At 37.2% G+C, this 21959-nt stretch overlaps 1 protein-coding gene across 2 annotated transcripts in view; it reads left to right on the top strand.

Annotated features, from left to right (window-relative positions):
• Positions 1 to 21959, top strand: part of gabra3 (gamma-aminobutyric acid type A receptor subunit alpha3) — a 278534-nt gene that overhangs the window by 190758 nt on the left and 65817 nt on the right. For both annotated transcript variants that reach the window (XM_061963400.2, XM_061963401.2), the window contains exon 5: positions 21342 to 21562. In XM_061963400.2, the coding sequence (XP_061819384.1) occupies positions 21342 to 21562 (221 nt within the window). The remainder of the gene's footprint in view (positions 1 to 21341; positions 21563 to 21959) is intronic.

Genomic DNA, 21959 nt, shown 5'->3' on the forward strand with positions numbered 1-21959 from the left:
ACAGCTCACACTAGACGGCTAACAATGTAGCTAATGGGAGTCATCTATTCTGCCCATAAAGCCCTCTAAAAAACATTCCAAAACTGCCAACAATACTCAATTTACATGCTGTGACCTGCATATTATTATTAGTATTAGCAAAATTGTTATCGTAAGCGCTAACACCGAGGAACTACTTTTAGTACTACTACTTTTTAGTAGTTGATCACTAAGAAGTAACTGATTTATACAGCTATTGACATACTGAGCTCCTGCATCGGCTCTAAGTTGGTTAAATGTGTGCTATAGTTTACAAATCATGCCTCACACTTTGGTCAACTTTGACATTCAATTTAGACCCGAAGACATCGCTAGGAAGACGTGACAAAAGGTTCTTTTTCTTCCACCTTTTTCTTTTTTTTTACCTGGGGAGTGAAGATTATGATTAATTAATAATCTAAGCAGGGAACACAAGTCTCGTGCTGAAAGAGAAAAACATCCCATCAGTCAGCATCCCAATGAAAACAGACATTGTCCAGTAAGTGATGGTTTTATTATGTTTGTAAATTGTATTTCTTGTTTAGCACTTAACAATGCTGCTGCAGGACATGATGCTTAATGTTTCACTAGAGCTGAATCTGCCTATCACTAGAATTTGTAGCTCATTCTCCGTATTATTTAGGCTAAAAAATATAGAGTTCTGGATTTGTTCCAAAGTAGTCGTTATTGTCTCTCATGCAGTCTGCCACAATTAGCAGTGGTGTTGTTTATGTTGAAGGAAATGGCGAACATTGTGAGGCGCCTGTGAAATCAATGCGTTGCCGTATGCTTAAAATGACGAAAATATGTAAATAGCACATGTTATTATTAATTGGCCTGTTACTACATTACATATATACTTACAGCATGTAGTGTTTATAAAACGTTGATACAAATTTTGGATGTTTTTAGAGCGCTTTTTAGAGCCATCTATTGCTAGCGTTTTATGAGTTAGAATGCCATCCATCCATCCATTTTCTACCGCTTATTCCCTTTGGGGTCGCGGGGGGCGCTGGAGCCTATCTCAGCTACAATCGGGTGGAAGGCGGTGTACACCCTGGACAAGTCGCCACCTCATCGCAGGGCCAACACAGAGTTAGAATGCATAAAACAAAATAAAAATGTGTGCGCTTGTCTCACATAGGGATAGTGAATGATAGCCAAAAAAAAGTGCAGTTCCCCTTTGATACCTGAAGCTTAATGTTAAAGTGACTCTTTAGCCATGCATGCAGTTTGCAGCAGGCGTACATAGGCCAGGTAGCAACAAATAGAAGGTGATTAATCCAAATACAGATGGCTGATCCAAGTGCTGTTTGGATATTTTATGTATCGAATCAAAGCAAAAACATCAGACAAGTAAAGGTTAAAACTATAGAAAAGGCATCCTAAAGTCCTGACAATGAGCAGGCAATAGTTTAAAAAAAAATACAATAACTATAAGTAAAACATAGAGGATCTGAGCAAGAAGAGTGTGTAAGAGAACTAGAAAATATAATAGTGTGAGCAAAAGGATGGTCGGTGTGTGCAGTTACAAAGTATATTGTAGTAGACGTGGGCAATCTCTTGCAGGGAAACCAGCAGGGAGCCTCGACTATCTCCCCTCTTGTTCCTGGTTTGACTTCTGTAAGGTTGCTGCAGACAAGCAGACAGCAGGTGGACAAACCAACCCTTATGCGTTTTCTCATTAGGGCCACAAGCCAAAAACAATATACGTTATTTAACTGGCGCCGCGCAGATTAAAAGACATCGATGAGGGAAATTAATCCCCTGTGTTTATTGACGGATTCTGTTCAAAAGGAGCAAACAAATAAAAAGCTTTGCCAAGTTGAGGGGAAAAAAATAAAGCCCCTGCATGTTTTACACAATTTTAGGTGGGATTATTGGAACTCGTAAACAAACATTAAGGTTACGAGGAATGAATAAGAAAATAATCATGTTCATGATCAATAAATGTTAACAGTTTTGCTCTATTTATTTCCAATACCACACAATTCTGTTTGTACTGATAAACCACAAAACATAATTGATAATTACAAATACAGTGTTAATTTGGTTTTTGAGTTCCCCAGTTTTCTGGCATACAAGCTGTCTTTCGTCTATTTTCATTTTTTTTACTTTAGTGTAGGTTGCGACTAAAAATCCAGCTTTCGAGCGAATGTCACAGTGAACCACGTAATATCGGACCAAAAAATCCAGTGTCTCTCACTCAGTAGCTTTTTTGCTATTAATTAGCAAGACATTTGTTTTGCAACCTCATCACCATGGCAGAAAATAAACTAATTTTCTTCCAAACGACATTATCACTGGAGGGCTGAAGGAAAATGAATGTGTAAGAATGCCACACACACTGAGCAGGATGAGACAAGAAGCTAACTGCTTCAACATTAAGTAAGGGTATCCAAATGTCGATATTATCGATACTTAGTGCTGTATTAGTATATAAACGCTACTACTCTCATTAGATGTATATGTTTTTCTTTTTCTTGTTCTTATTTTTATCGGAAATATATTTTTTGGCCATTTTTGTTATTGTTTATGAACTCAGAGAGTAAGTTTCTGAATATAGGAAGGTTTTGAGGACAAAACCCAAATGATTTAAACAGGAGCCAATAGTAGTTTTTGCTTTTGTTTAGTTATTGTGCACTAGCCACTTTATTTTGTTAAAATAAATTATATTTAACATTCAATACCACAAATGTAATACACCATTTGGTTTACAACAATACAAGCACATTCTTAATTTTATAAGATAAACATTATAAAACAATGTTATTGTGTTTACTTTAGTTGTATATTTATTGTCAAAGTGTTTGGTCGAGATTTGAAATCAGATTGGATCCAAGTCCAAAAAATAGGCCAAAAATGTTGATCGGGACATCCCTAATCATAATGTGTTCGCACTTTAAATTTGATAAATAAAATTGTGACCAATACATTTCTACACCACAGGCAGCTACAATTACCACAAAAATAAGCACACATGTTCTGCATCAAAATGAGTATATTATTGAAAAAGCCACATTTTGATACATCACACGTTTGATTAATTTTTGATAGATTACATCAACGGTGTCCAGGGATGTATATTGTTAGGATTGTATCGATAATGATGCCAATATCGATATTCTTAATTGATACCGGTATTCATTGGTACTCATATTGGTACTACATGTAATTTGTATAAATAAAGATATGGGAAAAAAATATATATTTATATATAAGCACAGGAGAAACACCAGCTGCATCATGATGTAACATCTCACAACTGTCACGGCGGGGGTTTTGCAGCTTACTGCGAGGTTTGTTCTCCCGGGATGCAAACGGACTATTCCGGACAAGGCGTGCAGGTAGGAACATATTTATTAATCTTCTCAAAACTCAAAGTTCTACAAAAAACGGAAAACAAGGCGAAGGCACAACGCGCTGAACGCACTTGGAGCTAAACTAACAATTAGCATAAACTATGACAAGGAAAACTTACTAGCTGTGGCATGAACAAACAAAAACTTACGTATACAAGGCATGAAGCGAACACTTGGCATAAACTTGGAATCAGACATGAACCGAACAATGACGCCAGGCCGACTGACTGGCAAAGGCAGGCTTAAATAGTGTATCTTGATTAGAGCCAGGTGAGCGACCCGAACACCAGCGGCAGGTGAAAATCATACGCAACCATGGCAACCAAAACAAACAAGACTGCACAAAAAAACAGGAACTATGGAGTTAAACTAACAGAACAGAACAAAAACATGATCCAGATCCAGACCACGGATCATGACAACAACGGGGAAATATGTTATCAACACCTGCTTTTTAGTTCTTAAACAAGTCAATTATGTGTGTGCATGTGCAAGGTGCAATGCAGTTGTTATGCCGTCATCTTGTACAAACCACACAGACCCATCACCATGTGTTTACTTTCAGTACATCCATCCATCCATTTTCTATCGCTTGTTGATATAGTAATATTTTAAATAGTATTTATTAAATAATAAAGTCAAATAGTAGTAGTGTATGGTATTCGTGATCAATCACAGTCCTTTAACATGAAATCTCATAACAAATGTATACTACATAAATCAATACAATCAATTAGTATGTTCGGTGGGTGTGCATTTTGTAACATCGTGTTTATGTTGCACACAGACCTATTTGAGTGACGGACCGGAAGCCAGTGTTGACAGCCACCAACGTATATTTGTCTGAGCCGTGTGTGTATTGTATGAATAAAAAGACCCAGTAATTATTGAAAATATTCCCTTTTTTAATGGAATAATATTGTCCTGTGGATTATTGGATCGCTTGGAGGATTTGGCTTGATGAAGTGCGCCATAGTGGTGGTCGTATGTGAAGTGGCGTTCACTTCAAACTGACAGTAACTCTGATTAGCGTGCGTAACTTATGGTTCTAAGAGGAAATATTGTTGTGTTAAAATCCTTTATGGGGTGTTGCTTCCTTATTTGTGATTATTATAAAATGATCATAACCTACCAAAAATTACCGGTGCTTGGTATACATTAGACTTAGACATAGACTTAGACAAACGTTATTGATCCACAAGGGAAATTGTTCCACACAGTAGCTCAGTTTCAAAGGGTGGAAAGGGTAAGGATAGAAAGGATAATGCAGGTATTAAGTAGACTAAAAATGTACCATCGTAGCAATATAAAATATAACATTTATGTCAGTGGTCCCCAACCACCGGACCGATTGCTACCGGGCCGCACAAGAAATTAAAAAAAATATATGTATATATATATATTTTTTTTTTATTAAATCAACATAAAAAACACTATATATACATTATATATCAATATAGATCAATACAGTCTGCAGGGATACAGTCCGTAAGGACACATGATTGTATTTCTTTATGAAAAAATTATAATAATAATAACAATAATTTTTTTTTTTATTATTTCTTGTGCAGCCCGGTCCGTGGGACAAATTTTCAAGCGTTGACCGGTCCGCAGCTACAAAAAGGTTGGGTACCACTGATTTATGTAGTATTATAGCATTTATAATACAGATACAGTATATAATATACACTGATATATTATATTAATATATTATATTATATTTTTATAACATCTACAATATATAACAAATCCCAATTACCTTGTACAATATTACAGTATATGTAACAGCTGCAACAACAAAAAAGAAAGAAAAGGGCAGCATAAAATAGAGAGCAGATCCAGCTGAAAATATACATTATAAACAAAGAGAGGTAACAACATAGAGGCGGTCAGGTAATAGACAGATATCATCTATTGCTGTATGGCGAGTGATCATACAGCTGGATGGAGTGCGGAATGAAAGAGTTCTTGAATCGAACATTGTGGGAATGAAGCTGAAGGAACCTGTTGGAGTATGAACTGCGCTGTCCCTCAATTGTCTGGTGGAGTGGGTGGGCAGGATTGTCCATGATGGCCAGCAGTTTGTCCAGTGTCCTCCTGTCCCTCACTGACACAAACGCCTCCAACTGCGTGCCAATAGTTTGGCCGGCTTTCCGGATCAGTTTGTCAATCCGGTTTAAGTCCCTTTTGCTGGTGCTGCTCCCCCAACAAACCACTGCAAAGTAGAGGGCACTGGCCACAACAGATGGAACAAATATATTTAACAGCTTGCTGCACACATTAAAGGACCTAAGCTTCCTCAGGAAAAAGAGTCTTCTCATGCCCTTCTTGGAAACAGCTTTACTGTTGTCCTTCCAGCCCAGTCTGCTGTTCAAGTGGACTCCCACACTGCAAAAAGTCAGTGTTCAAAAACAAGAAAAACAAATACAAAAATGAGGGGTATTTTATTTGAACTAAGCAAAATGATCTGCCAATAGAACAAGAAAATTTGGCTTGTCAAGACTTTCCAAAACAAGTAAAATTAGCTAACTTCAGTGAACCCAAAAATACCTTAAAATAAGTATATTCTCACTAATAACAAGTGCACTTTTCTTAGAAAAAAAAAAATTGCTCAATATGTTGAAAAATATTCTTAAATTAAGTAAAGGCTAGTGCCATTATCTTGACATAATGATATGCGCTCGGCATTACATTTACTTATGCTAAAAACTAATTTATTGTTCTTAATGGAAATTCAACAAGGCAACCGCTTGTTACTCTCGGGGTCTCCTAGCCGCTTAGGCAAATCATATGGTCCAAAAATGCATTTTTCCATCGACAACATGACATCATCGCGCCAAGTGCATGCTCTTTCAGTCAATTAGTGCGCATATACACAGCCCGGAACCCCGGACAAAAAAATTTAAATTGTAATTTTGAAGAATTTCTGTTCAAAATTGTTAGAAATGTCACATGTTAAATGTTTAAATATTAACTGTCAGTTTACTGTACTGTGCCAACTGTACTACTATATGAGTATGTGTTTTCTATTGTTTCATTGAAAATAAAACAGCAAAGTCCATTTGGCTGTCATCCGTTTTAATTATGAGACACAATTGTGTCAAAGTCATGATTTTTTTTTTTCTTTTCATGCTTGAAATAAGAAACTATTACTTTAAAAAAAGTAGTTTTATACTTGTGAGTGTTGATAAAACAACTTTGCAACAGTTGATATTCTAGTTTCAAGCATGTTTTACTCAATATAGGTCATCAAATCTCAACAACAAGCTGTAATATCTTACTGAGATCATTTAGGACCAAAACACTTAAAACAAGTAAAACACTCTAACATAAAATCTGCTTAGTGAGAAGAATTATCTTATCAGGCAAAAAATAAGCAAATATCACACTATTTGAGATATTTAATCTTACTTAGATTTCAGTTTTTGCAGTGCAGGTACTTGTACTGTCCCACTACTGCCACCTCCGGTCCCTGGATTTTAATGGGCACCACAGGGGCCACATCAGGGCCGGCCCGTGGCATAGGCCGTATAGGCAAATGCTAAGGGCGCCGTCCATCAGGGGGCGCCACGCCAGTGCCCAAATGTTGGAGAAAAAAGAAAAGAAAAAAAAGTTGGTACTATTATTTCTAAATACAAAAAATAATCCCATGTTAATTAAAATGCAAAGTAAAGCCTATTTAATAGAAATATTATTTGTTACAACATTACGCCCAAACCCCCCCCCCCCCCTCCCCCCGCACGGTGCGCCCCCTCCCTTCCCGTATCATGACTCTTTTTGGACGTCACAACATCAAAAAATCAACACAAGATGCCAAAACTGTCAGGTGCCCAGGGAAGAAAAAAGAGAAAAGAAGAGGAGGAGAAACGAGAAAAGACAGAGGTAGCAGGTAGGTAACGTTAGCCTACATGAAATTATTTGTCTGTTACAGAATGTGATAGTAACCTGGCTTTTTAGCATTAAGCTAATGTTACATGATTCGGCAATTGCTAATCAATAAATAGCTAGTTCTGTTTTAACGTCGGGTTAATATTGTGGAGGGGGCTAAATTGTTATGGAAAATAATAATGTAACGTTAGGTAATTACAGTACTCCCACCTTACATTCCTCAGGGACATTTCTTTCTTTCTTTAGTTTATTTCGAACATGAACACACTTACATCATAATACATCACACAATTTCATATCATTTCATTTTACATCATGCACGAAAAGGAGTAGGAAGAAGCAAAGCTTATTTAATCCTACCCCTTTCCCACTTCAAAGCGTTTACAAATATATAGAATCATTTACTGACCTTTTTATATAATAAAATAACATCTATGAATTAGTATACAACAGTTTTGTAATATGTAATTAATTAATTAATTCAGTCATTATTAACATACTGAGATGAAGAATATCTTATTTTTAATAAGGTTGAAAGTATTTCTCATAATTCTTCTTCTTTGTACTCTGTAAGCACTATTATTTTGAACAACCTCTTAAACTGGATCATATCAGTACAATTTTTAACTTCTTTACTTAATCCATTCCATAATTTAATTCCACATACTGATATGCTAAAAGTTCTAAGTGTTGTACGTGCATATAAATGTTTGTATTAGATCTTTTAAGCAGGTGTTTTTTGTTTACATTGTTATTGCCTTCTGGTTAGCTAATGTTTGCCCTGCAGGTAATCGTCACTTTTCCACCCCTTTATATATTAAAGGTCATAGACAAAGCTCTTCGGGTTCTTGTGAGTATATACACTTCACTGCCGATGTGGGGGGGCGCCACCTAAAATCTTGCCTAGGGCGCCAGATTGGTTAGGGCCGGGCCTGGGCCACATACTGTAAAATCGAAGGATGCGGAGTGCTGGGGCACTTTGATGTTCTTTGCTCGGCTAAAACTAATCCAATATACTTGTCGGTTGATATATGCTAAGCTATTTAAGGTAAACATTGATGCCTTAGATTAGTGCTGATAGAGGTGATGGCCCAATTTCCTATGACCACCTCATTCACTAGAAAAAAAAATTGCCGCAATATTCTTCATGCAACTAATGGTGCCCTTATAGAGCTGTGTTAAATGAGGCAAAAAATGCAATAATTATTCCTCATTTTGTAATAATGTACGCAATTTTTCTGGTCTTATAGTACCATTGTTCAATTATGTATATTATTACCTGTATATCGTATTTTCAACAAATTCATTTTGTTTGTAGAATATACTGCTCCAATAAACCCCTGAAAGACATACTTAAAGGGGAACATTATCACCAGACCTATGTAAGCGTCAATATATACCTTGATGTCGCAGAAAAAAGACCATATATTTTTTTAACCGATTTCCAAACTCTAAATGGGTGAATTTTGGCGAATTAAACGCCTTTCTATTATTCGCTCTCGGAGCGATGACGTCACAACGTGACGTCACATCGGGAAGCAATCCGCCATTTTCTCAAACACATTACAAACACCGAGTCAAATCAGCTCTGTTATTTTCCGTTTTTTCGACTGTTTTCTGTACCTTGGAGACATCATGCCTCGTCGGTGTGTTGTCGGAGGGTGTAACAACACGAACAGGGACGGATTCAAGTTGCACCAGTGGCCCAAAGATGCAAAAGTGGCAAGAAATTGGACGAAATTTGTTCAAAATACGAAGGTGTGGGGAAAGCCGACGAAATGGTCAGTCGTTTGTTCCGCACACTTTACCGACGAAAGCTATGCTACGACAGAGATGGCAAGAATGTGTGGATATCCTGCGACACTCAAAGCAGATGCATTTCCAACGATAAAGTCAAAGAAATCTGCCGCCAGACCCCCATTGAATCTGCCGGAGTGTGTGAGCTATTCAGGGACAAAGGACCTCGGTAGCACGGCAAGCAATGGCGGCAGTTTGTTCCCGCAGATGAGCGAGCTAAACCCCCTGGATGTCTTGGCTCACACCACACAAACTGGAAAGATCAGCTTTCAGGAAAAGAGAGCGGATGAGGGTATGTCTACAGAATATATTAATTGATGAAAACTTTATTCATTCTCGCGGTTTTACGAAAATTATTATACATAAACTGTGTTTACCAATAATTTAGCTTAAAAACATGTATTTTTTTCAATCATTCGAGTACATTCGGGTAGTCTTGTGTAATGCAGTATTTTGTGTCTATTTAGGTATGGTTAACAAAATGTATTTCATATGCTGTAAACCTAGTTCATAGTTGTTAGTTTCCTTTAATGCCAAACAAACACATACCAATCGTTGGTTAGAAGGCGATCGCCGAATTCGTCCTCGCTTTCTCCTGTGTCGCTGGCTGTCGTGTCGTTTTCGTCGTTTTCGCTTGCATACGGTTCAAACCGATATGGCTCAATAGCTTCAGTTTCTTCTTCAATTTTGTTTTCGCTACCTGCCTCCACACTACAACCATCCGTTTCAATACATGCGTAATCTGTTGAATCGCTTAAACCGCTGAAATCAGAGTCTGAATCCGAGCTAATGTGGCTATATCTTGCTGTTCTATCCGCCATGTTTGTTTGTGTTGGCTTCACTATGTGACGTCACAGGAAAATGGACGAGTGTATATAACGATGGTGAAAATCAGGCACTTTGAAGCTTTTTTTAGGGATATTGCGTGATGGGTAAAATTTTGAAAAAAACTTCGAAAAATAAAATAAGCCACTGGGAACTGATTTTTAATGGTTTTAACCCTTCTGAAATTGTGATAATTTTCCCCTTTAAAATTGGAGTGTATATATCTAGTCAGAAATGCAGCACAGTATGGTACCTCCTTTAAGAAGGGAGGATCTGTGTTGTCGAGTACTCTGCGGAGTCTCATTTCCATTATTCATAATGAATGTAGACACTGCCTGAATGTGCATGCAAAAATGTGTAACCACATTATTGGAAGCAAAAGAGAAAATAGGTCACTTACATTTTGTGTGCTTTTTACGAAGCTAATAGCAATAAATGTAACCGTCGGTCAGTCTTATCCATAGAGCTGAGCAGACACGAATAAACATTGAACCCATTTAGATGCTGCTACACAAGCTCATATTGACACATTTGTTGGGTGTAACTGAATGTACAAAATTACAGCGACTGTGATAAACATGCATGGAGATTGGCTCCTCAGCTCAGACTGATGATTTAACTTCAGATCCTTTACTCATAAAAGAAGACACTGAATAGAATCTTTCATTGAAAGAAGCATGTAGTATTATGTAAAAATATGTACGGATGTGTAAAACCAAATATTTCTGACAGGATTGTGAAGGGAATTTTGTTTCTGTAGTTGTCCCAGATCTTGAATTATAAGGCCAACAAAAACTGAAAAGAATGACAAAAAAAACCAAAAAAACCCACTGGCAGACGATCAACCTTGTAAGCTGTGAGAAAACAGCCCTGCAGAGCTTAAAAAGAAGCTAAAAGCGAGAGGGGTGACATAATTCGTCAGCTTACACAAGACACACAGATACGCACGTTAACTCAATCATCACAACATGTCGGTGTAAGTTTAAAGCTTTTCTAAACCCTTTAAAGTCGAATCTGCTTCAACTTGTGTCATTTGTATCAAAATGATGCACACTAACACTCCTGTGTTGTGTTGTTTTCCTATGTTTAGTGCTCATATTTGTGTTCCACTTCCTGTTTTTGGGGTGGTTTTTTTTTTACTTGCAGTACCTTCAACACTGTTTCTGAGAGCTGTTTTGATTAGTTATCAGGGGACTCACTGCCTTTTTTTTGACACCGGTTCATTGTCTACTGTGCCTTTGTGCACTAGCTATTCGTTTTCTCTCTCAATTTTTGTTCTTGCGCTGTCCCTAATTTAAAGGACTTGTTACTTGCACATCGCCTGCTATCCCTGCATCTTAGGGTCTTGCCGCCAGCAACCATGCCAGCACATGACGACAACAGCTAAAAAAGAACACAAACCACTGCATCTTAAGTAATTCTACATTATTTCACTGAAGCAACTATGTGTTTGACATTTTCATAATCGCCCACAAATATCACTCATATACACTATATTGCCAAAAGTATTTGGCCACCCATCCAAATGATAAGAATCAGGTGTCCTAATCACTCGCCCCGGCCACAGGTGTATACAATCAAGCACTTAGGCATGGAGACTGTTTCTACAAACATTTGTGAAAGAATGGGCCGCTCTCAGGAGCTCGGTGATTTCCAGCGTGGAACTGTCATAGGACGCCACCTGTGCAACAAATCCAGTCGGGAAATTTCCTCGCTCCTAAATATTCCAAAGTCAACTGTCAGCTTTATTATAAGAAAATAGAAGAGTTTGGAAACAACAGCAAGTCAGCCACCAAGTGGTAGGCTACGTAAACTGACAGAGAGGGGTCAGCGGATGCTGAAGCGCGTAGTGCAAAGACTTTCTGCACAGTCAGTTGCTACAGAGCTCCAAACTTCATGTGACCTCCCAATTAGCCCACGTACAGTAGGCAATGAGCTTCATAGAATGGATTTCCATGGCCGGTCAGCTGCATCTAAGCCATACATCACCAAGTCCAATGCAAAGCGTCAGATGCAGTGGTGTAAAGCACGTTGCCACTGGACTCTAGAGCAGTGGTTCTCTGGAGTGATGAATCACGCTTTTCCATCTAGCAATCTGATGGACGAATCTGGGTTTGGAGGTTGCTAGGAGAACGGTACATTTCGGACTGCATTGTGCCCAGTGGGAAATTTGGTGAAGGAGGAATTATGGTGTGGGGTTGTTTTTCAGGAGTTGGGCTTGGTCCCTTAGTTCCAGTGACAGAAACTTTAAATGCTCCAGGATACCAATACCAATACCGACATCATATTGACCATATGGGTTAGGAATAGGATGGCACTTCAAGTTCATATGTGAGTCAAGGCAGGTGGCCAAATACACTTTTGGCAATATAGTGTACATCAGAATTTCTATCTTTTTGGAGGTATTGCTGAGTGTCAGAGCAGTATTTATTTCATACAGTTTTTTTGTATTTTTTATTACTGTCTGGCGAGTACTGGTAGTGGCGGTTCTAGCTTGCTCGACACTTGCTCTATATTTGAGGAATGGTTTGGTTTAATCAAATTCATGTGAGCAGTATGAAGGGACGCTCATCTAACATGCATATCCTGATCCGATGAGCAAATGAACGCCATGCATAAATAAGTACCATATTTTTCGGACCATAGGGCGCACTGGATTTTAAGGCGCATTAAAGGGGTCATATACATTTTTTTTTTTTTTTCTAAATGTAAAACACTTCCTAGTGGTCTACATAACATGTAATGGTGGTTCTTTGATCAAAATGTTGCATAAATTATGTTTTACAGATCATCTTCAAACCACTTTCTGACAGTCGCTTCAGGATGCGGCGTTTTGTGGGCAGTCTTATTTAAGTGGCTTACCTACAGCAGCGTCTTTTTTCCGTCATCTTTGTTGTAGCGGTGTAGCGTGCAAGGACAGGGGTGGAAGAAGTGTCAAAAGATGGAGCTAACTGTTTTAATGACATTCAAAATGTACTTAAATCAATAACGGAGCAGCATCTCCTCATCCGGAAACAACAACACCAGAAATGTGTCCCGTGACAAACCGTCCAACAGGAATTCTAAAGTTCCTTGGGTGAGTAATGTAAACTCACTACACCAGTATGTTTAGTAGTGTAAGTAAGAACTTTACACTACTTTATATTAGAAATGGCAACAGCAGAAGTTCAATGTCCCATAACAAGAAGATAGAGAAAAAGAAAAAGCTTATCGATTATGGGTTCTGCACAGACTACAAAGGCAGATGCGTGCAAATTTTAAGGACTTATGCAGATCCCAAATACAGATCAGCAGGTATCAGAAGGTAAGAAAAGTATCTTTTGCATAATACTGCGAAACAAAACGTGAGATAATATGTCTTACCTTATACACACACCGTAATAATACTCGTATGTTGAAGCACAGTACAATCCATCAAGCGGTGCAGCTTCATAGCTTACCAAAGTCGTACCAAAACATTTTGATAGATTTTTGAGCGCTGTGTGTAATGTTCTACAAACCCCATTTCCTAATGAGTTGGGAGATTGTGTTAGATGTAAATATAAACGGAATACAATGATTTGCAAATCATTTTCAACCCATGTTCAGTTGAATATGCTACAAACACAACATATTTGATGTTCAAACTGAAAAACATTATTTTTTTGCAAATAATCGAAAACTTTAGAATTTGATGCCAGCAACACGTGACAAAGAAGTTGGGAAAGGTGGCAATAAATACTGATAAAGTTGAGGAATGTTCATCAAACACTTATTTGGAACATCCCACGGGTGTGCAGGCTAATTGGGAACAGGTGGGTGCCATGATTGGGTATAAAAACAGCTTCCCAAAAAATGCTCAGTCTTTCACAAGAAAGGATGGGGCGAGGTACACCCCTTTGTCCACAACTGCGTGAGCAAATAGTCAAACAGTTTAAGAACAACGTTTCTCAAAGTGCAATTGCAAGAAATTTAGGAATTTCAACATCTACGGTCCATGATATCATCAAAAGGTTCAGAGAATCTGGAGAAATCACTCCACGTGGCCGGAAACCAACATTGAATGGCCGTGACCTTTGATCCCTCAGACGGCACTGTATCAAAAACCGTCAATCTCTAAAGGATATCACCACATGGGCTCAGGAACACTTCAGAAAACCATTGTCACTAAATACAGTTAGTCGCTACATCTGTAAGTGCAAGTTAAAGCTCTACTATGCAAAGCAAAAGCCATTTATCAACAACATCCAGAAACGCTGCCGGCTTCTCTGGGCCCGAGATCATCTAAGATGGACTCATGCAAAGTGGAAAAGTGTTCTGTGGTCTGACGAGTCCACATTTCAAATTGTTTTTGGAAAGATTCCACATCGTGTCATCCGGACCAAAGGGGAAGCAAACCATCCAGACTGTTATTGACGCAAAGTTCAAAAGCCAGCATCTGTGATGGTATGGGGGTGCATTAGTGCCCAAGGCATGGTTAACGTTCACATCTATGAAGGCACCATTAATGCTGAAAGGTACATACAGGTTTTGGAACAACATATGCTGCCATCTAAGCGCCGTCTTTTTCATAGACGCCCCTGCTTATTTCAGCAAGACAATGCCAAGCCACATTCAGCACGTGTTACAACAGCGTGGCTTCGTAAAAAAAGAGTGCGGGTACTTTCCTGGCCCGTCTGCAGTCCAGACCTGTCTCCCATCGAAAATGTGTGGCGCATTATGAAGCGTAAAATACGACAGCGGAGACCCCAGACTGTTGAACGACTGAAGCTCTACATAAAACAAGAATGGGAAAGAATTCCACCTGAGAAGCTTCAACAATTATTTTCCTCAGTTCCCAATCCTTTATTGAGTGTTGTTAAAAGAAAAGGTGATGTAACACAGTGGTGAACATGCCCTTTCCCAACTACTTTGGCACGTGTTGCAGCCATGAAATTCTAAGTTAATTATTATTTGCAAAAAAAAATACAGTTTATGAGTTTGAACATCAAATATCTTGTCTTTATAGTGCATTACTTACAACAACATTTTAGTATTGGAAGTTGAGCACAGGAAGTGTGGAAACTCCTGATAGGGGATATCAAAATCTATGTTTTATATTCACCTTTAACTAGGGCTGTCAAACGATTAAAATATTTAATCGCAAATAACTGCATTTTGTCCATAGTTAACTTTTTTTTACTCATGCTGAGGCTGGTCAGATGCAGAGGGGAGTGCTTTATGGGACGCCAGAATGCACCGCTGAACCTACTTGAGGCGTCGTGGGCCCAGTCAGCGAAACGTCCATGAGAGTAGGAGCCCACTTTAAAACCCTAATGATGCGTCTGCCCAGCTTGCAGCAACATAGATAATAAGTCAGTGTCTTTAAGTCTTCAACACGGGAGGTAGGAGGTGGCACTCTGGATTTTAACTTATTGTCCTGTGTATTTGGAAACATTAATTAATTGCAGATACATATATATGTTTTTATCCTAATAAGTGTACCTTTGACAGAAACTTTTCAAGTTATAATACTAACACAATTAAACTGGATATGTTGTTTGCTTTTTTATTATACATTATGTTGTTTTTAATACTCAAAACAAAATGGACATAAACACACCTTTTCACTGACAACAAATATACAATTTTGTCGTGCCAGATTGTGTATCTCCGATCGAATTTGTGTCCACTGCTACTGGAGTACTTGCATTCAGAGGAGTGGAGCTACAATTTTGTGTTTAGATACCAGCCTAGCGCAATAATAACCCAAAATATGGATTGTTATGGTCATGCCTTGATTGTCAAAGATGTTTGGTAGTATAACCTGTGATATTTCTACCTAAATAAATGCTTCTGAAATACTGTACAGTGTACAGGTTAATTGTATTCATATCACTGTGTGACGATGCCTTAACCTTCTGTAATATTGTATATATTATTGCGAGGCTGCTATAAAACATTTTATAAAAGCTTATACACATTATTTCAGCCTTCCAGACAATGTGTCCCCTCTCTATAATCCTCAATTGATGTACAGTACTAGCTTTTTCTTAAGAATAAATATCACAGATTACATTAATAAACATCTTTAAATCAAAGCATTATCCTAACAATCCACATCTAAACAAGGAGATTAAGCGCCACTCATCCGAATTTGCTCCGGTGATGACTCGGCTCACAGCAACAGTGGATGCAAATGGCTTTGGTCTTGTCAGGAATATTTTGGAGCTGGGTATGCCATTTACTGTACCCTTTTCTTCGTTGATTTCTGCTCGCTTGTCAAAATCAACTGGAACGCAGCCACATTTTTCCCGCGCTTGCGGGATCTAATCATGGTCACACAGAACGCGCACACATTATTTGCGCGTCCAAAAAAATTTGCGCCATTAAAATACATTTTTGTTAACTCGCTTAACTAACCTTGACATCCCTACTTTTATTTAACAATTTGGTTCAGTATTTTTGTATTTGTAGTTTGTATTAAACAATTGCACATGTTCACACAAAATGCATCGTCGAATAATCAATAAATAAAACTTTATTTACATTGCACTTTTCGTGCACAGGGAAGTTGCAATATGAAGTGATTTACCCCGGTAAAAAACACATGCACAGCACTATTGACAATAACAAGACATGGCAAAGCACTGAGGATTGAGAAAAAATGCCACTTTTGAGGCGTCCACAATGGAGTGGAACTACACGTTTATATGTAAAAAAAAAATAATATTTACAATATATGTAAAAATGTAATATAAATAATACATTTATAAATAATTAAAAACCTAAAATTGTTTGAATAATAGTGGTAATAATAGCAATAAATGATATGGAAAATAACAATACAATTTTAAGAACCTTAGAAGAGTTCAAACTGACCAGTAAAATAGTCTGATTAGAAAGGTGTGCCTTTATTTATATATATATTTTTTAATATCAACAATCCCTGCATTTAAACATCCATACATCTTTCTTTGGAAAATGACTAAAAATAAAATAAAAACTGGTGTGGTGTGCCTTGTCATTGACTTATGCAACAAATAAAACTAACAAAATAGGCTTCTTTGCCAGGGGTGTGAATAGTCTAAATTGTAAAAGCTCTGCAAAAGTGCCAGTTTAGTTGTTATAGCAGAGTCCTAAGCATTGAGTATAAAAATACTAGTTTTGGAATGTTGTTGTTTTTTTTCCTTTTGAAAGATTTCATTGTTAACACAAGTGGCCTCTAGTGTCAGTGTGTGTTTTTTTTTTGTCTCTGCAGCCTTGTATGCACTGAGCAAACAACCCCTTATCCAATCTGATGTGATTAGCATAAGAGCAGATGGATTACCCTTATAACATTTTATAGATGTACACTACATGACGCCATTGTTCCAATTTGAACAGTGACTGCAAATGGTTTACGGTTAAAGGCAAACACTTGTCACACGTGTCCTTGCTGTGAGCACTAACTGATTTGTATGTGTGCTATTTTGAGGACATAAGCAATATCATTGTTTTATAGTTCTGTTAGTTGGCAGGCCGCTGCAAGGTCAGGTCCATCAATTAACATCCCGCACTGTTTAGAGAGGCCATTTTGATGTGTTGAGTGGAGGCTTCACAAATCCCTTGCTGAGGATGATGACCTGCCGCTCAGTAAGTGATCACTTGTTTGTGGCTTTCATTCACAGAGAAGCCAGTTCCATCTCAATGCTTGCGGAAAAGCCTTATTGTATGAGCAAAAAGCACAATTATTGATCACTCTAGTCCGCACAACTGCTATACACGGCTGACGAGAAGACTGTTGCTAAGGCACTAACTCCTATAGAACCAAAAACAGAAAATATATTCTCTTTTGACTGGGTACTTCCTACACTCTTCTAATGTTGTTTTTAATAAGTATACTTGTAATTATCAATAGAAAAAAAGAGGTTCCTGATGTACTTGAATACAAAGTGGTGTATTTTTCTTTTAAAAAAAAGACGTCTATTTCTAGCAGGGGCATAGTACCAAACTCTGGGCCCCCATACACAAGACTACTAAAGAATAATATTAAGTGGCATGAGTATGAAATGTAATAATCATATAACCTATCATTGTTAACTTAAATATGATTATAAACCTGTCAAGTTTTTCTTTACTTTAAAGCGTAAAGTAGTGATTAGCTGATTCACGTAGGACAGTGGTGTCCTAACTGCGGCCCGCGGGCCAAGTGCGGCACGCCGGAGTCTTCAGTGCAGCATGTGTGACATCACGAGGTTAACAAGTAAATTGACCCGTGGGGTGTTTTTAACTCAATTTATTCACCTGTGGATTGCTGTCCTCTTTTGGACAAAAAAAAGAATCGATAGTCAATGATCACAAATTTCAATTAAAATTGCCTTGAGAACAGCATCAATATATATGATCCAATCCAAACAACTTTCCCCACTCATGTATGTATATATATATATATATATATATATATATATATATATATATATATATATATATATATATATATATATATATATATATATATATATATATATATATATATATATATATATATATATATGTGTATGTATATATATATATATATATATATATATATATACATATATATATATATATATATATATATATATATATATATACATATACATATATATATATATACATATATATATATATATATATATATATATATGTATATATATATATATATATATATATACATACATATATATATATATATATATATATATATATATATATATATATATATATATACATACATATATATATATATACATATATATATATATATATATATATGTGTGTATATGTGTATACATATATGTGCATACATATATATATATATATATATATATACATATATATATATATATATACATATGTATATATATATATATGTATATATATATATATATATATATTTATATATATATATATATATATATATATATATTTATATTTATATATATATATATTTATATATATATATATATATATATATATATATATATATATTTATATTTATATATATATATATATATATATATATATATATATATATATATATTTATATATATATAAACACATACTTCAGAACTCTATAAAAATATGTTTTAAATATTATCTCCAGTGGACACCTTTGTTTGTAAGTTTAATCGAGGGTCATTGAATGCACCACAGTTATGTGCAATGGGATGCGAAAGTAAAACTTGTACATGACTTTCTCCTACGCTGCCACAAATAGTTTATTATATGTTAATCTTTCTTATATCACTTCGTCCTTTTTCCAAAATGCTGGTGCTGTGTGTGAATGCTTAAAGGCGAGCTTTGATGGCGTCATGACGTCCGTGTTGAGTGAAGTGTTCCAAGTTAGGTTTTCCGCATTCCAGGTGGAACGAATCATTTCGTATTTTTGATAAGGGGTGTAGGTAGTCCTAGACTTTCTTAATTTGATTCAAGCTGTTACGCCGGGGTCGCATGGTTATGTGCTGGTCGATTCCCCAAGATGCAGATGGACGTTCGGAAGCAGCGTGCAGGTGAGACAGAGGGTTTATTACCATAACTAGGCATGGATGCAAAAAATAGGAACGTGCCGCTGGCACGGGAAGCTATAGAAAGACTAGCACAGGAACATCAGTGTTGCGTGAAGCAAACAAAACAGCCAGACAGAGTGTGGCGATAGACAGGAATAAATAGCTCTCTGATTAGTGACCAGGACCAGGTGAGTGTCCCGACCACTATTCAGAGGCAGGTGAAAATAATCAGCGCCCATGGCAACTAAGAAACACAAACCCGAGTGCTGAAAACAGAACTAAATCAACAACTAAGGAAATACTCAACTTAAACAAAACATGATCCGGGCATGGGATCATGACACAAGCAACCTTGTTATTGAACTTTCACGAATATATTAAGGGTTGCCTTATATTTATGGTATACCATAAATATATACACCAGTCTTTATTGTCCCCTTCTTTCCCAGCATCTTCCCCTTCCTGTGTTATGCTGTCAGCCGGAGTAGCCTGGCTTTCTGTCCAGTCCGCGTTGGCAACATTTGGTAAAAGACGATTGGTTGCACACACCATTTACAAGATTAAACAACACTTGTATAAGCATAAACATATACAGCAGTGCCACAGTTTATGAGCTTAATTGGTTCTATGACAGTGCTCTCAACTCAAAACACTTGTATCTTACAAAACACTTGTATCTTACATCAAAGTCTCCCATGGAAATTAATTAAAATAAATTAAACATCCTGTTGCCGAGGTATATATATAACTGAATTGTTTGGGGGAAATCGAAGGACCTGCGGCCTGACGTCTCCCTTCACTGTTAGTCGTATTTTTTATATTCCTGAAAAATCAGTGTCCTCTACGGTGGACATTTAATTGTGGTCTATTATCGTGTCAGAGTTACAGAAGAGCTCTGCTGTTTTTAAGGACCTTCTGCAAAAAAGCTTTTCAAAGAGCTCTATGTGTCCAGTACGAGTCTCTCACACAAAGATTTTTGAAGTGAATAAGCGGGCCACCAGTTGAATGGCCCAAATGATGAAAATAAGAAAACCTAAAATGGAACCTTGAGGAACATTACAGGTATGACTGAATACATTGACCAAATGACTACTGACTACATCTGAAGTATACAAGCTACAGCAACAACCGAGTTATCGAACATAACTGACATTACGAAAAATAAATAAAAAAAGGAGAGGACTTAAATGGGTGCCTTAAGGAACGCCTCAGTTATAAATCACAGGATTGGACCCCAGTTTTCTATGTTTGCCAGCACCAATAAAACATCAAAGCTAAGATCTGCCAATGTGTTTACAGTGGTCCAAGTTATTAGGATTTTGCTGCAAAAATGTTTGTCTCCCAACTTTTGAACTGAACTCGGGGGTGCCGGTATGGTGTCATGAATAGCGCTGCTCTAGACTAACGTTAGGCCTTCAAAATAAAAGCACATCAGTAATAACACAGTTGCACCATAGTAAGCAATCGGGTCTTTCCATCAGCACACTACCTTGTTAGGTTATATGCTTCCATTAACATGTTGTAATTGTAGTTTGTTTCTCCTATTCTCCAGAAGAATTCCCATGTTTTCAAATGCAAATGTGACACTTTGGTTTTTTACTAAAAGTGAAAGATATGCACGTTACTAATTGAAGACTCTAAATGGTCAAAAGTGTATGTATGTTTGGGTGAATGGTTGTTTGTTCGTCTACATACGATTGACTGGCAACCATTCCAAAGTGTGGGATCGGCTCAAGCTCTCCATGACCCTGAACAGGAACAGCAGTAAAAAAATTAAAGAATGGATTCTTATGAGCCACTGTAACTTCAAAGTATTTTTTTTTTCGGGGAGAGCCGTGGGGATATATTATTATTCTGTTTCTTTGAAGAACGAAAGCCATCAACAGAATTAGTTATTTCAATGAAATTCCTTATATGTGAACTGTCATCGCAAACAACAAAACTTGCACACTCTTCCACACAGGAGTACACCATCGACGTGTTTTTCCGCCAGAGTTGGAGAGATGAGAGACTGAAATTTGACGGACCGATGCAGATTTTGCCGCTCAACAACCTCCTGGCCAGCAAGATTTGGACACCTGACACGTTTTTCCACAACGGGAAGAAATCGGTGGCCCACAACATGACAACTCCGAACAAACTTCTCCGACTAGTTGACAATGGCACTCTTCTCTACACGATGAGGTAGCAGACACTGCCATGTTTTAATGAGTTTAAGCTTACGTATGTGGAACTTCTGAGCAGTGTTTTATTTATAAACCCTTAATAGCTTAACTTAATGTCAGTAAATTATTAGAAAAACGGCAATGATCTGATTTTGCTCTATCAACCCTCTCCAGAAAAAAGGATGTTGACAGGTTTCTACGCACTTTTTAGGCAATGTGATATTTTGAGACTGGTAAAACTAATGTTATAGGCCACAGGTGTAGAACTCAAGGCCCATGGGCAGCATCATGTTATGTGGCCTATGGGCAGCATCATGTTATGTGGCCCACGAAAGCCTGGAAATCATGTTTGTCAATAAAGCACATCACCTTAATTACCACAGTCACACCTCGCCACATTGTGCTTCAAATATCGC

Source organism: Nerophis lumbriciformis, linkage group LG09 (assembly GCF_033978685.3).
Source record: "Nerophis lumbriciformis linkage group LG09, RoL_Nlum_v2.1, whole genome shotgun sequence".
Taxonomy (NCBI): Eukaryota; Metazoa; Chordata; class Actinopteri; order Syngnathiformes; family Syngnathidae; genus Nerophis; species Nerophis lumbriciformis.